The sequence below is a fragment of the Humulus lupulus genome, chromosome 6 (assembly GCF_963169125.1).
Source record: "Humulus lupulus chromosome 6, drHumLupu1.1, whole genome shotgun sequence".
Classification (NCBI taxonomy): Eukaryota; Viridiplantae; Streptophyta; class Magnoliopsida; order Rosales; family Cannabaceae; genus Humulus; species Humulus lupulus.
The window spans coordinates 4518969-4536436 of NC_084798.1; the positions used below are offsets into that span (position 1 = coordinate 4518969).

Here is a 17468-nt window from a genome sequence, read left to right on the forward strand (position 1 = left end):
TATTTAAATTTAATAAATAATAATTTATTTTAAATTAATAATAAAAAATATAATAAAAAAATTATTAGCGGCTGACCTCACAGCTAATAATCGCGCCCCTAACAAATTTATTAACTGCGAGCTCTGCCGCTAATATCCGCTGCTAATAATATATTATTAGCGGCGGGTGTGTCAATTCGCCGATACTAAGTATAATATTATTAGCGTCCAACAATTAGCGGTGGGGTAGTAGCGGCAGAATCCCACTGTTAATTTAAATTACTGGCGGATCCTGATAGTATTAGCAGCAGACCTTACTGCAACTAATACTCTTTAATGTTTTAGTGTAACTTCCGTTAAATATTTATAATATTATGTTAAAGTTAACAAAACAAACCATTAAAAACAATAATTTTTATTATTTATACACCTTTTACATAGAAGAGATATATTACACAGCAACTAATTAAATTATATTCAATCAATTATATAAAATGATTACGTTCATTATTTTCAAAAGGAACGCTCTTATTACTTGCTTTAGAGGACCATGATCAAAGATTCAGAGTTAAATCTTATATTTAATGAGGTTTTTGTCTCCAAGTGAACATGTGTCTTGCATGGATTAGGTGTGGGGGTCACATATGTACGAATAAAAATAAACTATCTCAAATTCCCTATTCCTTCACAGTCCCACCAATAAAATTCTAATAATTGCTCATTTTTTTATTTCATTTTAAGTTTTGATGTTTTTTTCCATTAGTTTATATATGCTAATTATTGAGAAAGTAAATTGTCAGTACATTAAAATAGATTTGATATATTTATTTAAAAAGAAAAAATGAAAAAGTTAAGTTACACCTATTTAAATTAATTATTTTATTAAAAATATCATTTACTTATTTTTTTTTATTTTCATAATCTCCTATAAAAAAAAATATTTTTTAAATAAATAGTGTATTATTGTATATTTATGTACCGACAATTTGCTTTTCCAATAACTAATTAACATATATAAATTAATGAAAAAAACATCAAAATGTAAAAAGAAAAAATAAATGAGCAGCTGTTATAATTTTATTGGTGGGACAAAGAAGGGATACGGAATTTGAGACACCTGATTTTTATTCTCCACCGTCATAGGAAACAAAGCTGTACTAGGCAGCCAACGTCAGCTAGTTACTAAAATAAAAGTACGTACAAATTAATGTGTTACATGCATGACATGCCATTAAGAGCCAAGCTAGTTACTAATTATAAATTCCTTTGGATTATATCACACCTTTCTCATCTCAACTCACTCAGCAAACTCTCTTGTGTTTCTTTCTTACGATTTTATAGCTTTCTTTACATCTCAGCGCGCGCTCACTGGAATTATTCTCGCCAAAGAGAAATTTATCAATGAAATATCTACTAAAAAAGCTATATTAAATGGAGAACCATAAGGAAAACATAGTTTTACAACACAAATGAATGAGCATAGTAAAAATGAAAAATCATTGGAAAATAACTAAAAGGGAAAGACAAAACTAATTGTACTGCTTAGAAAAAGATATTCAAATTTTATGGATTCACTTATTTTTCTGTTTCCAAACTCTTGAAATCTCTGCAGCTTATCTTTGATCTTCATCAACGAGAGTATCGATCTTCAAATTACTGCCCATAAAAATTCACATTTTTTGTCATTGAATTAAGAGAAAGGAAAAAAGAAGAAGCAATAGGAGTGCGCCACCTAATAAGTATATATATATATATATACAAAAACTTAACCTTATTATCTTTAACAAAGGAAACACATATTGTAAGCCTTTGACGTTATCTCCAACTCTGTAGAATTAAAACAAACACTATACATATCTTAAAAAATTTGACAATAAAAACATTTCAGAATTTTTCAAGTTTATGCAAATTTTGACATAATAAAATATAATTAGTTCTAATTAATTCAACTTTATGCAAATTAGGACATAATAAAATCAAACGAGAATGAATATTTATACTTACTAATTAATGCCAAGAGTGTTTTCTCCACAATAATGCCCATTTGACGTTGATCATTACGTAAAGCCAATCACTCAAGTAATGCATGAAACGAAAATAGGCATGTCTCCAAGAAGTATTGATCACTAAACTCCCGAAAACACCACAAAAGCCTATAGTGAATCCAATCCCAATTCCTATGTAAAACCATAACAAGTTGATCCATTCTCCACCATCTTCGTCGTGAGCACCTTGATCACTATCATTAGCTGGAGATTGAGGAACATATGGCTCATCTCCTGGGCATGATCTTGATATTGGAGGTCCACAGAGTCCAAAATTCATGGTATATCGAGATGGATCAAAAGTTTGCAATTGAGTGCCTGTAGGAATTCTTCCTGACAATCGATTATTTGACAGATCCAAGTAATTCAAGGAAGATATTTCAGCCAGGCTTGTGGGAATTTCACCAAAAACTTTATTGCGAGACAAATCAAGCAATTCTAGCTTGTTCAAGTTTCCAATATTTCTAGGAATTGCTCCCGAAAAATTATTACATGACAGATTGAGTTGACGTAATTGAGAAAGATAAGACACTTCGATAGGAATCTCACCATTCAATTTGTTATTTGATAGGTCAATGATTCGTAATAATCCCAAATTCTTATCATATTCGTAATGTGTTCCTTTCCATATAATTGATGCAGTATTTATATACGAATCGTCAAACCCTACTCCTGGGGTAGTAGTTACAACAGGAATTGAAGGAAAAATGGTCTTTGGATCATAATAATCTTCAACCATTGCTTTGAAATTTTTAATGCAAGAAGGAATGGACCCCGATAAATCATTTGAGGAGAGATCTAAAATTTGCTTGTTGAAATATTATAAATATTCAATGGTATACTTCCATAAAAATTGTTTGACTTCAAACTAAGTAAAACCAATATTTTTGGTATTTCTCCGATCCATGGTGGTATTGGTCCTGTCAAATTGTTTGACCCTAAATCTAGAATTCGTAAAAAACCACATGTTTTCAACGAGGAAGGCAAAGTTCCTGAGAGGTTATTGTGGCTCAATTGAAGAGTTTGAAGGATTGGCATACTAATTGAGCTTGGGATCTCTCCAGACAACATGTTGTGTGCTAAATTTAGAACAATCAAAAAATGAAAATTCCCCCAATAATCAGCAGGAATGCTTCCAGATAAAAGGTTGTGAGAAAAATCAAGAACAAATATAGAATTGAACGAATTTTCTAAAGAGCTTTTGGTTGATCCAAATAGGTTTTCTAAAAGATCATGTAAAGTTCCTTTAAGATTGTTATGAGACAAATCTAAGTACTTTAGGTTTGTAAGGTTGCTCAAGGATTTTGGTACTCCCATTATTCCAAGTTTATTCCCTGACAAGTCAATATATTCAAGAGATTTTATGTGTCCAAAGGAATTTGGAAAGGTTCCCTCTATGACATTATTTGTGAGCACAAGCTTCTCAAGATTGATAGTAGAATTTAATAACCAAGCAATTGTTGAAGGGTGTATAGAATTTTCAGACAGTTGAAGAGATTTAAGAAAAAGGAAGGAATTATTTGTATAGGAAAGAGAGGAAGTATCTACCTTAGGAAGCAGACAATTTGATATGAAAATGGTCATCAAAGAAGTGCAATGGGAGAGCCATTCAAGATTGTCAACAACCATTTGAGAAGAGCTTGATAGATCAAGAACTTGCAATTTGGAGAGATTTCCAAGCTGTGGAGGAATAATTCCATGGATAGGATTCTCTCCAAGACCGAGATATGTAAGCTCTGTCAAAGAGCCAATAGACTTTGGAATTCGAGTAAAACTCATCCCATAGAGGTTCAAGTAGCTCAAATACTGCAATTCAGCCAAGGAAGAGCCAAGCTCACCACCCACAGGGTTGGCATGATGATCATAATTAGTAAGATTAAGGGCAATGACATGGTTGGTTTGGTCGTCACAAGTGATGAAGCTCCAATCGCAACAATTTTGGTTCGTGCCATTATTGCTCCAAGAAGAAAGAAGATTTCCAGGATCATGTAGAGATAGCTTAAAGCTGAGGAGAGCCTCTTTCTCTTTCTCTATGCACTGAGGTTGATTAATCTCACTCATCACATTTGCAGCGGTGGCGAGCAAGAGCACTAGCCCCACTGCTACTATCTTCATTCTGATCCTCACGAACAATAAGTGTATTAGCAAGCCTTAGCCTACTTATTAGTGATCTGTTTATACCCGTCTATGAAACTTGATCAACTCTGTAGAACTAAAAACCATCGTATATGCATGTATAATATTCAATTAGTCCAACAGTTTTTTAAGTAGTCAATCCATTGACTCTTGATTAGCGTGTTGAATCAAATGCAAGTGTGGAAAGGAGACTTTATTAGTCATAACGTATTGTTTGGTTTTCTGCTTCCTTTATTGAAAACTTCACACATGCATGTGATGATGTCACTTTCTATCTATATCTCTATAAATGATAGTATGTTTCTTTGAAAGTTCTTGGTTTTATTTTCTCGTTTATATTCACTATTCCAACCATATATCTTAATGAGGAAGACAAAGAAAAGTCGCGATGATTTGATAGCTCTTCATTATTCATCGTATAATAATTAAAGTTGTTAATATATGAAAAATATTAAATATTATTTTATCACTTTCATTTACGGAATATTTAAATCAACATTATACAATAGATTTTTCTATATAATTTTTAAAAGAGTACTGATACATACACTTTCAAATTGCACACATTACTACAAAATTGGGCTTTTCCGAGTTGGCTGTCGTAATTGCTTAGTGGGACTCTACGCCGACAGTTAAAAACTATAGGCATAGAGACCAATGCCGACAGTGAATAACTGTCATAGTTTTTTGAGTGTAGCTTTTGATCGATCAACTCGTAGATGCCACGGCTAGGCACGGTCTTATGTCGTTCATGGATGCTTATTCTTGATATAAACAAATCTCCATGTACGGACCAGACCAAGAACATACGATCTTTGTAACAGATAAAGGATTAACTGTTACAACGTCATGCCTTTCGGGCTTAAGAATGCTAGAGCAACGTACCAAAGACTCGTGAACAGAATGTTTTCTAAGAAGATAGGTAATAACATGGAAGTTTATATTGATGATATGTTAATCATATCTAAACATAACGATAACCATGCCACTACAACAAATTCTACTTTCAATGACTCCCTACAATGTCTTACACCATTGGTGTAAGACATTAAAAATTAGAAGGGATTTTAAATGTCTAATGGTGTAAGACATTGAAAGTGCATATTAATGGCTACAATTGGAAGACATTAAAAATAGTGGAAGACGTTGGAAATAGGCTGGGGTGGTGTTTAAGGGCACATCCAACGTCTCCCACTGGGAGACGTGGGACACGTGGCACGTCTCCCAGTGGGAGACGTTGGATGTACTCCCATGCACATCCAACGTCTCCCAGTGCGTGTCCCACGTCTCCCAGTGGGAGTCGTTAGATGCCTCCCTTTTATTATACCATCTTCTTCCTCTTCCTCCCCACACCAACCCGAGAGCATATGCACAAACCAAAGAGGCGATTTGGGGCTGCGATTTTAGGGCTCTAAGGTAAGCTTTTTTTCTTTTTTTTTTTATTGATTTTTAGTTAATTATTTTGCAAATAAATCATAGGTTTTGCATTAGGATGAGTAATATACATGATTTTGTGTTAGTTTTACATTTTTATGCATTTTTTTATATACATTGTAGGATTTTATGGTTTTTCCATGGAAGTTTTTAGAGATTTATGATTTTTTAGTTTTTTTTTAATTTAACCTATCACATTGTATAGATTTCATTAGAGTATATATGTTCATGATTTTTTTAAATTTTTATCATTTTTTATTTCGAAATTTAGATATATTTTTGTATATATTTGAATTTTTTTTTTTTAAATTGTAACTATTTTGTTATATATATAGTTATGTTAAAATAAATTTATTAAATAATTTATAAAATATAAATATATGAAAATTTTTATGTTTTTGTTTATTATTAAGTTTTTAGGTTATGAAATTTTATATTGATTTTTTGTTGAGGTTATAATTAGCGGCACATTGAGATTTTTTTTATTTGTTTACCAATATCATTTACTATTATTAGATATTTAGTGATATTTGTTTAGTAATGTTTAAGATATTAATTAATTTAATTTCATATGTTGTGATTTTTGTGGTGAGATTTTAGAGAGTATTTTGCATCAAAATTCCTATATCAATCACACATTTGAGGTAATTAAGTTTCTAAAATTACAATAATACGATATATATTGCTAGATATTTAGTGATGTTTTATTTATTATTTATTAATTTTATTTTATTGGTTTGTGGATTTAATAGCGAATTTGATTACTAAGTGAAGTAATTTTGCTAGCTTTTGGATTAAAGATTGCAAGAGGTACATATATATTCTCTTACTTCTACTTTTAATATTATTAAACAAATGTTAGAGGAGTTTGAATATCTTAAATATTCATCCATAGTGAAATAGGTTCTGAGATTAAAATTGTGTGCTGCGGTGATAACAGAAGGTTGAGAACTTGTGTGTATTAGTGAAGTAGGTTCTGAGAAATTTGACTGTGTGCTGCGGAGCTATAAGGAAGAAACTTATTGTATGTTGTTTGAATTGTTTGTTTTGCTATTCACATGCAGATGGTTAGGTCACTATTATAGGGGAAATGCTGCCCGATTTTATCTAGGATAATAAACAATTAGTTTTATATAGACATTCTATAATGAAGAAACTTATTGTATGTTATTTGAATTGTTTATTTTGATATTCACATGCAGATGGTTAGGTCACTATTATAGGGGAAATGCTGCCCGATTTTATCTAGGATAATAAAAAATTAGTTTTATATAGACATACAACTTTATCACGTGCTTATTTAGTGTTGTTTCTTTTCTTTTCCATAGACACAGGAGAATATATGGATAAACAGTGGATGTCAGTGAATAGGTTATCTGCGGAATATAGGAACGGGGTCGATTTGTTCGTAAGGTTTTGTTCGGAAAATGTGAAAGACCCAAATTTTACTTATTGTCCATGTCTTAAGTGTGGAAATGTTAAAAAGATGGATCTTAAAAAGATTAAAGAACACTTATATTTCAATGGGATCGACAAGAGTTACACAATTTGGTATTACCATGGGGAGATAGCTCCGATTGCTCCAACTCTGCCAAGTAGACCAAACGGAGTGAGGAGGAATATAATGGAGGAGAACTGGGATCCATTAGATGAAATGATTGACGACGCACATTATGGATCAGGAGTAGACCCAAATAAGTTTGAGACACTCCTTAATGATGCCGAGAAACCAATTTACCCTGGTTGTACAAGATTTACAAAATTATCTGCGCTTCTTAGGTTGTACAATCTAAAAGCTAAACATGGCTGGAGTGATAAAAGCATTACTGAGTTATTTGGTTTCTTGAAGGAGTTATTGCCTGAAGTTAATGAAATTCCAATTTCATTTTATGAGGCAAAGAAGACGTTATGCTCATTAGGCATGCAGTACGAAAAAATTCATGCATGTCCTAATGATTGCATATTGTATCGAAATAGTTTTGCAGACGCAAAATCGTGTCCTACTTGTGGTGAGTCACGATGGCAAAAGAAAAGAAATGGTGACGATGTCAAGGAAGGAGTACCTGCCAAAGTTTTGTGGTACCTTCCGCCAATTCCTCGTTTCATCCGATTGTTTAGAAATGCCAAACATGCTAAAAGTTTGTCGTGGTATGCTAATGAAAGAATAAAGGATGGTAAATTAAGACATCCAGCTGACACCCTTGCTTGGAAGAGAGTTGATTTGAAGTGGCCTTCTTTTGGAAATGAATCTCGTAATATTCGTCTAGGTCTTTCGACTGACGGGTTTAATCCACACGCATCCCTTAGCAGTAAGTATAGTTGTTGGCCTGTTATGCTTGTTATTTACAATCTACCCCCATGGTTGTGTATGAAGAGAAAGTTTACGATTTTGACCTTGTTGATATCAGGACCTAAACAACCTGGTAATGATATTGACGTCTATTTAGCTCCTCTTATAGATGACTTGAAAACTTTGTGGGATGAAGGGGTTAAGGTTTATGATGCGTATAGGCAGGTAGAATTTAATCTTAGAGCGGTATTATTGTGGACAATTAATGACTTTCCTGCTTATGGAAATTTATCTAGGTTTAGTGTGAAAGGATATAAAGCTTGCCCCGTTTGTCAAGAAAAAACATGTTCTGAATACTTGAAACACTCTCGGAAAATATGTTATATGGGACATAGGAAGTTCTTGCCTAATACGCATAAACTTCGGACTTGGAAGAAGGCATTCAATGGTAAACAAGAGTTTGAAGAGGCTCCTGAGCCATTGAATGAGATCCAAGTACTTGAGAAGATGTCTAAAATTGTGTTCAAGTTAGGGAAGCCCAAAGTCCGTACACCTACAAAGATGAAACGTAGTCGCAAGGCCAAGGTTGTGGAGGAGCCAAAAGGGTGTTATAAAAAGAAATCTGTTTTCTTCGAACTTGAATATTGGCCTTTCTTACTTATACGCCATAATTTAGATGTTATGCACATAGAGAAAAATGTATGTGATAGTTTGATTGGCACTTTGTTGAATATTCCTGGGAAAACTAAGGATGGAATTAAGGCTAGACAAGACTTGGTTGCAATGGGTATAAGGGATGAATTGACTCCAAAACCAGATAAGAGACGAACATATTTACCTCCTGCAGCTTACACTCTTACTAAAGAGGAAAGAATGGAAATTTGCAGATGTTTGTTTAATATAAAAGTTCCAGACGGATATTCCTCAAATATAAGGTCATTGGTAGACATGAAAAGTTGTATTCTGACTGGCATGAAATCTCATGATTGTCATATTCTAATGCAACATTTGCTACCAGTGGCCATTCGATCTGTGTTGCCTAGGAGAGTTCGAGATGTAATCACAAGGTTATGCTTGTTTTTCAAGTCACTGTGTTGTAAGGTGATTGATCCGCTAAAGTTACCTAAGTTAAGAGATGAAATTGTTGAGGTATTGTGTGAGTTGGAGAAATATTTCCCGCCGGCATTTTTTGATATAATGATTCATTTGACAGTTCACTTGGTTAGAGAACTAAGATATTGTGGTCCAGTTTATTTAAGATGGATGTATCCATTTGAGCGATATATGAAGATTCTTAAGGGGTATGTTAGGAATAGAAGTCGGCCGGAAGGATGCATTGTCGAATGATATATTGCAGAAGAGGCAGTTGAATTTTGTTCTGAATACATGACTGGTGTACAGAAAATTGGGTTAAATGATGTTGAAAATGTTGAGATTCAGAGTCGTCGTGGTAGCGTTGTATGCATAGTAAGTCGAGATCTTCTAAATGAAGCGCATCGTCTTGTGTTGCAGAATATAAATGAAATTCAACCTTATATCGAGTGAGTTATATTCATATAATACATTAAGTTTAAGTTGTGTAATTTCGTATATTCAATTGTTTAACAACATATTTATAATTGAAGGGAACATTTTAATTGGATAAAGACCAAATTTCCATCCAAGTCAAGGAACTCAAAATGGTTACAAGACGAACATTATCGAACTTTTAGTAGTTGGATAGAACAAAAGGTAAATTGTGTTGATTATTGAAAGTTGTCATTAATTAGTACTTAATTACAAGGTGACATTTTTGGTTGTTTTTTGTATGTTGATTTGATAGGTTGTGTCAGAATTACAAAACACATCAAATAAGGTTTCAGACATTGTTAAGTGGATTTCTCGAGGACCTTCAGTTAATGTCATCAAGTTTTCATCATACATGATTAACGGTACTCTATTTAACACTAGGGAGCGCGATAACAACAGAAACACACAAAACTGTGGTGTTAGCCTTGTTGCTAAAACTGTGCAAGTCTCTAGTGCAAAAGATAAAAATCCAGTTGAATGTGATATGACTTTTTATGGAGTAGTTAATGAAATTTGGGAGTTAGATTATATCACAACTCGAGTACCTGTTTTCTTTTGTGATTGGGTGAAAAGTGACAGCGGCATAATATATGAAGATTTTGGTTTCACATTAGTTAATCTAAATCGAATTGGGCACAAATCTGATCGATTTATATTAGCTTCACAAGCGAAACAAGTATTTTATGTGAATGATCCTTCAGACAACCAATGGTCAATTGTTCTTCCAACGCAAACAAGAGAATGGAACATTAAAGATGGTGATTTACATGATATACCTCTCGAAGAAGAACTTGTCACATTCACCGCAATAGAAGATAATGACGAAGTTGATGATGATTGTATTTGTTTCCGTGAATATGGTGAAGGATTGTGGGTTGATGATAATGGGTCTTGAGGTACCATTTAATAGGTTTCATATGTTTATGATATGTGAAATTCTTAGTTGTTATCACAATGTGTTTCATCTTTTGATTATGAGTGTCCAAAATTGTTATAATAATGATATTTATGTTTCACAGATGGAGGCTGATCCTTTTGGTGGTAGTTCTGATGAGGGAGAGCAACGCCCTAATTCTCAGTCAGTGGAGCAAGAAAATAAATCTGTGAGAGGACGTACATGGATGTCTAGAAACACCAAAAAAAGGAGTGAAGGACATCTTACTCGTGTTGAATACAATGAGTATGGTCAACTAGTGGGTGGATCTAGAAGTAATGTTTCATCACAGCTTGGATCAGTTGTTCGAGCAACTATGTCCATCAACATTAACAGTTGGAAAGATGTTAGTGTGGTGGATAAAAATAAAATATGGGACCCAATGAAGGTATATTTTTATTAATTATATTTCATTTAATGTTTTTAAAATATATATTATTTTGATAATATGCTTCTTATTACTTTCAAACTTGCAGAAAACTTATGATTTGGACCCCAAACAAAAGCAACAGATGTTGAAGGATGCGGGAAAGTACTTCCGAAATTGGAAGACTAATCTTACTAGGGTACACGTTTACGACGCTTTGAAAAAAATTACTTGAGAACGGTATTATTAATTAAAATTTACAAATTATTTTTGAAACTATAAATGTGATCAAATAATTAATTAATATATTTTACTTTATATTTCTTGCAGCTAACAAGCACATCATATACAGAGGCACAAATTGATGAGTTGCGACAAGAATGGGCGACATATATGTTGCCGATAATCCAAAGTAACCGACCTCGTTGATAGGTTTTTTTTTTTAATTTTTTAACTCTTTCTTCATACACAATGCAATATTTGTTCATTTTGAATATTTCTAACAAATATTGTATTTCTTGTATATATCTAACAAATATATTTTTTTCTTTCAATTTAATTGATTATTAAATTAATTTAAATTTAGATTAAAATAATTTCAATTTAAATTAATATTATTTCAATTTAATTAATTATTAAATCAAATTAAAATAATATTAATTATAAATTTATTTAATTTATTTTTTTTAAATGTGGGAGACTTTCAATGTCTCCCATTGGGAGAGGTGGGAGACTTTCAATGTCTCCCATTGGGAGAGGTGGGAGACTTCTCACGTCTCCCAATGGGAGAGGTGGAAAGTCAACGTTTGACTTTCCACCTCTCACAGTGGGAGACGTGGGAAGTGAGGCACGTCTCCCAATGGAAGACGTGGGATATATACCTACAATGACCCTAGCAACAATGTCTCACTAAGTGGGAGACATTGTAGGCTTCCAATGTCTCCCAATTAAAGTCATAAAACATCTATTTTGTTGTAGTGTACAGACAACCTCAAAGAATGCTTTGCCGTCTTACGGAAATACAACATGAAACTCAACCCCCAAAAAAGCTCTTTTGGAGTATCGCCGAGGAAGTTCGTGGGATTCATAGTAAACGCGCGAGGAGTAGAGGTTAATCCTGACAAGATCCAAGCGTTAATTGATATGCCCTCACCTCGAAAGCATAAAGATGTCCAGAGTTTAACTGGACGATTGGCGGCATTAAGTAGGTTTATTTCTAAATCTATAGACCGTTGTCTTCCATTTTTCAATCTCTTGAGAGGAGGCAAAACTTATTTCTTGATGGTCTCACCTTCTTCTTCATCTTTTTCTTCATTTTATCCTCTTTGAAGCTTATCCCTTAGTGTAAACTCATTGATCTAATTTTTTATACCATCTTTATCTCTAAATATTAATTTTAATATTTGTGGCTGCTTACTTATTTAATGGTTATTTATATATATATATATATATATAAATTGTATTCAGGCGATGCAACACCTCCAAGGAGGCGACACATTACGACCTCCTCTTACTTGTGACCCTCCAATGGTCCTAAAAAATTTTAAAAACTAAATATATATACCATCGTTAATACATCGTTAGACATCATTAAGCATCACTTTTTTGGCCTAATAAAACTATGTTCTCAAGCGACCATCGCATATTCATCGTTAATGCAGTGTTTTTTCTACAATTTTTTAAGTTTTATATCTACAAAAAAGCCAAACAAAACCAAAAAATCTTATACACAAGTGTTCAAAATTCATAATATAATGCCTTAAGTCAATCTTTCCTTCGATTTAACACTACAACAATTTTGACTTTATATTCCACTGAAAAATGACATTTTTCAAAAAGTGTTATTGTTTAGGATATTCCTATTGTTTATTGGGCCAGTAAGATCTCATATATTGGTTTCTAAGTATGATATTGAGCATTGGGCCTATCACATGTTTTTTTTTCTTTTGATCTCTTATTCTCACTCCGCCGTAGTCTCTCTCCACCCCGCCTTCTCTCTCACAGATGGTCTCCGTCTCACTTCACGACAGTTTCTCCTCCAATTCTTTGTCCATTCTCCGGCGTCGTCAACAACATCAGCGAAGCTTTTCTCTGCCTGCACCACGTAAGAATTTTGAGATCTCCACTTCTTTAATTGCTCCGATTGTGCTTAGGGTTTTGGTGGAGGACCAAGTGTATTCGATCGGCTTCTGAGGAGGACCAGAGGACTGCAGAACTGAATCTGATACGACGCTACTAATGTTGCCAAAGTAGTAGAAGGCGAAGAGCAGAGTCGAACATTGGTAGCGGTGACTGATTTTATGGGTTCTTCATCAAAAGCTTAATACGACATCGAATTCCAATGATTTTCTCTCTCTCGCTCTCTTGGGATTCGCAAGCCCGTAGGAGGTATCAATCATCATCTCAGTTGTATTTGTGTGTATATACATATAATGTAGATATTGATACAGTGTGGATTATATATATACACATATATGTTATGTAATGCTCTTTATTTAGGTTGTAATTTTTACTTTGAATTAGATATATTTATGTGATTTAAGCATTATTCTGATTAGATTATTCTGAGGCTGAAAGTTTTTTTTTCCCTTCTTGTGTACGTTATAACAGATTCTAACCTCTATTTCTGGATTGCAATCATTCCAATTTCAGTAAGTCTTTCAATAAGGTGCTAGCACAAGGCATTTGAATATATTGCAACAATGATAACCTTTAAAATGAGCCTTTGAATATTGTCAGATGCAACTAGTTCTTTTGATTGCCACAAAGCTACAACATATTATTGCGACCCTGGCACTAGAGAATGTTGGTTTAAGAGTTCATGGAGAAAAGATGAGGCCAAGGGATGATCTTTTCTGGTTTAAGAAGCCAGAACTTCCGTTATCAGTGATCCATTTTTGTTCTATTCCAGGTCAGCTATGATCTCTATGAGACTATGATTGCATTCATTGGAATTTTAGATCTACAATTTGTTGTTACTGCTAATACAAGTTGACCAGTCTGACAAGTTTTAGCCAAATTACTAATAATAAGTGGCTCCATTGGCAATAGGTATGGTTGGAAATTGAAACATGACAATAAGAAATGTACTCTAAAAATATGACTGCTAAGTGGTAACAAGTGTTCAAGGGTCTAACTGTCTAACTCTAAATATTAAAAACATAGTAATGGACCTATTGCCATTTAGTACAACTTGAATAATCTTGTTAATCTGTACTAATAGTCACATACAAGTATACAACCATTATGTTTGTTTAATAATCTTAGTTTACTTTTTTTTATGACTCATGCTAACTGACAGTGGAGGTGCTCTGGGAATAATGGTGGTCTTTATGGTGAAAAGGGCATTGTCACTGGAAGAAAATGTCCCAAGGGTCTCTATGGCACTTACTGCAGGGTATGTTTCATATTTCCAATGGTACCCAAAATATGTTTTTTTTCCACTTCTGAATCTTTGTTGTTACTTGTCTATATGCACACACACAGGTGTCATAGTTTGTAGCTTAATTGTTTATGTTGAACAGGGAGGCAAAATCATTCTTCTTCCCCTTTATTATTCCTTTATAATCACTAGAAATTAGGGTAGTACAAGTTCCATGAAATATAAAGTAGGGTACCTAGAACTGAGAAGAGATTTTTCAAGTTTTATGTTATTTGAGTGTTGAATGAAAGCGATGAAACTCCCATTTGGTTGTTTTCTTGACTAAGAGAATATTCTTAGTGTTAGCACTTAGTCTACTTATACAAGTTGAATTGTGTTTTACATAAATTTTATTTAGTTGCTATACAATTTTACAGGAATGCCCTATTGGCACATATAAAGATACTGATGGCTCAGATAACAATCTTTGTATTCCTTGTTCACTTGATCTTCTTCCTAGTCGCACTGAGTTCATATATATATATATATGCGAGGTAGCTTTACATATCCTATTTACTGCTTTGTAGAATTTTTGGTTCCTAAAAGTGTATATCTGACAAGTATAGAATGCCAAATTGCTATACTCCTCTTGAAGAGTTGCTTTATACTTTTGGAGGACCCTGGCCTTTCTCAGTTCTGCTATCATGCATTTTGGTTCTTCTGGCTACGTTGTTAAATACTTTAAGGATAAAATTTATTGGTTCAGGTTCTTATAACTGTGCAGGTTCGATTCAACATGACAGTCGTCACCATTCCCCATATCTTCTTTCATTATCTGTGGTATGTATATACATATGTAAACATATTTCTTTTTTTACAAGCACTTTCTCGTTTTTTTTTTCCTTCCAGAGTTTTGATAAAATTATGCACATTATCTTTCACGTTTTTTTAAAAATAATAATTATTATTACTATTTATTCAATAGGTGTAAGGAACCAAATCTGAAGAAGCTCAAAGCCATGTTCACACGATGTACTTTATGGGTCCTAACACCTTTAGAGAACCATGGCATCTTCCCTACTCTCCTCCTAACGCAATCATTGAAATAGTGTAAAGTAACTTCTAAAATGGCTAATGATGATATATAGGATGTTAGTGTAATTGTTTGATTTGAACCCATAAGTATTTATATTCCAATTTTTAAGTTGAAGATTTATTTTTGGTCTTTCTTTGTGTAAAATAATATTATTTCTACCATAACAATCATTATGAACTGATTTCTATATAAGACATTGTTTAGTAACACATTTTAGTTAAATGGCATGTCATGCTCTGAAGCCTGTAAGATTGGAAACATAATCATGTTAGTATCCCGTTAATCTGTTTATTTTGTCTCACGTTTATGCTACAATCCTTTTTGGGCAGCAAGTATGAAGATGCTTTTAACAAATTTATTGATGACTTCAACTCTGTTGCTGCTTATGATTGGTGGGAAATGCAACCAGATCCTATTATTCCAATCACTGAGGTGAGTGCTAATGAAATTGCAACTATACTTATTGCAGTTTATATATCCAGAATTTTGTCTTGTATACATATATGTTAGATTTTGAAGGTGAATGTTGGATTTTGGGCCCATGTGATGCCTTTCATTTTTGCAAATTCTCTTTTGGCCCTAGAATCACTCTCTTCTCCTTAATGTCTCTCTTTGCTAAGGCTCTTTGTAGTTCTAATGGAAGTTCTATTGACAGGAATGTCCAAAGCTTTCTCAAATATTCCACCACTCTTCCAAACCTTTACAGTATTGCTTGGGTGAACTCTTTCTCTCTCTCCCGTTCTTTCGATTTTGTTTGGGTAATTTGATTTGTATTGTTGATTTCAGTGGTAGAGGGATTTGATTCAATGGCTCTCACTCTGCAAAGCTATTCTTATGCTATTCTCCGTTGATGTCGCATTAGATATTTAAGGTCTATACTACTTTATTCACTCCAATCGCTATGGATTTCGTGGATGACCAAGTGTATCTGATCGACTCCTATGGATGACCACTAGAGCGACCTCAATACTATAACAGACAATATCGATGTCACCAAAGTTATTGGAGACGAAGAGCAAAGGCGAACGCCATCCATGGCTATTGGTGCTATTGGTTCGTTGTCCGCTTTTTAAGTGAAACATGGAAGTTTTTTTTAATTTTAGCAAAACTTTTGAGCTAGAATTTTATTATGATGACTTTGATTCTCTAAATTCTACTTTTTGAAAGTTATTCACTTCTTAAGTGAAACATGTATTTGGACGGTGTTACCTAATATGATGATATTGACATTTTTGTAAATCTATTGTTTTTTTTTATTATATTGTTATCAAGGTATCAAAAATAAAATTTATTAAAATATAATATAAACAAATATTTATTTATAAAAAAATAACAACTATAACAAAAAGTTATCATTAATATAATATAACATGTGCAAAATGTTATAAAAGAATCTATAATAACATTTTTTATAACACTTAAATAGTATCATTAAATAAGCATAATATTTGAATCTTGAAAAAATATTTATAAGCTTGATAAATAGATATTGTATGTATTTTATAACAAAGAAAAATTGTTATGAAATAGTTAATTATAACACTTGAAAATTATTATAAAAATGTCCAGACTTTTAATAACATGGGCTATGTTAGCATTTGGTAAAATGTTATAAATTGTTTTTATAGCACTTTTTCAGAGTTATGCATAATGTTTTTTTTTTTTTTGTAGTGTAAGTTTCGGAATTAATTTTTCATCATTAAATTTTTTTAAAAAAATGAAAATAGAGCTTCAATGGGGGTAGAAGATTGCAGCTTCAATGGTGGTGAGAGGTGGGGGCGTCAATGACATTGGCATTGGCAGCTTGGGGAGGATGTGGGGGTGGTGCTGCTGTAGAGATAGAGGAAAGGGGAGGAATTGAGAGAGATTGAAAATTGGGTTGTTAATGAGAGGGGTATTTTTGTCCAAAAAATGGCTAGTGGCATACAAATGTAAGAATTATTAAAGTTGGCATATTAAAAAATTTTCCTTATGTTAAGAGTCATAATTAGTCAAGTTCCAAGTCTAATTAGTTCTTAGACATTGTCTATAATTAAGTATTGAAATTTTATATCCTAAACACTTCACACAATAAATATAAGCAATCTATAAAATGGAACCTATATGCTATCATATATATACAATGTAAAATTAATAATTGTTGACGAAGGAAAATACCCTTAATTAATTATATATTGAAAAGAGCCGACATATCTCTTCCCACTTACGTACACATAGGACAATAAAAACGTTGATGAGATACTAAATACTTACTTAA

General features: G+C 33.0%; 2 protein-coding genes across 2 annotated transcripts; both read right to left on the reverse strand.

Annotated features, from left to right (window-relative positions):
- Nucleotides 1–1085: 1085 nt before the first annotated feature.
- LOC133781458 (receptor-like protein EIX2) lies at nucleotides 1086–2763 on the reverse strand. Its single transcript, XM_062220441.1, has 2 exons — nucleotides 1984–2763; nucleotides 1086–1635 (listed from the first exon to the last, which is right to left on the reverse strand). The coding sequence occupies exon 1, from the start codon at nucleotides 2761–2763 to the stop codon at nucleotides 1987–1989; it is 777 nt and encodes a 258-aa protein (XP_062076425.1). The 3' UTR covers nucleotides 1086–1635; nucleotides 1984–1986.
- A 59-nt stretch (nucleotides 2764–2822) lies between these two features.
- Nucleotides 2823–4139, reverse strand: LOC133783672 (receptor-like protein EIX1). Its single transcript, XM_062223322.1, has one exon. It carries the CDS (start codon nucleotides 4137–4139, stop codon nucleotides 2823–2825), a length of 1317 nt encoding a protein of 438 aa, XP_062079306.1.
- Between the last annotated feature and the right edge of the window lie 13329 nt (nucleotides 4140–17468).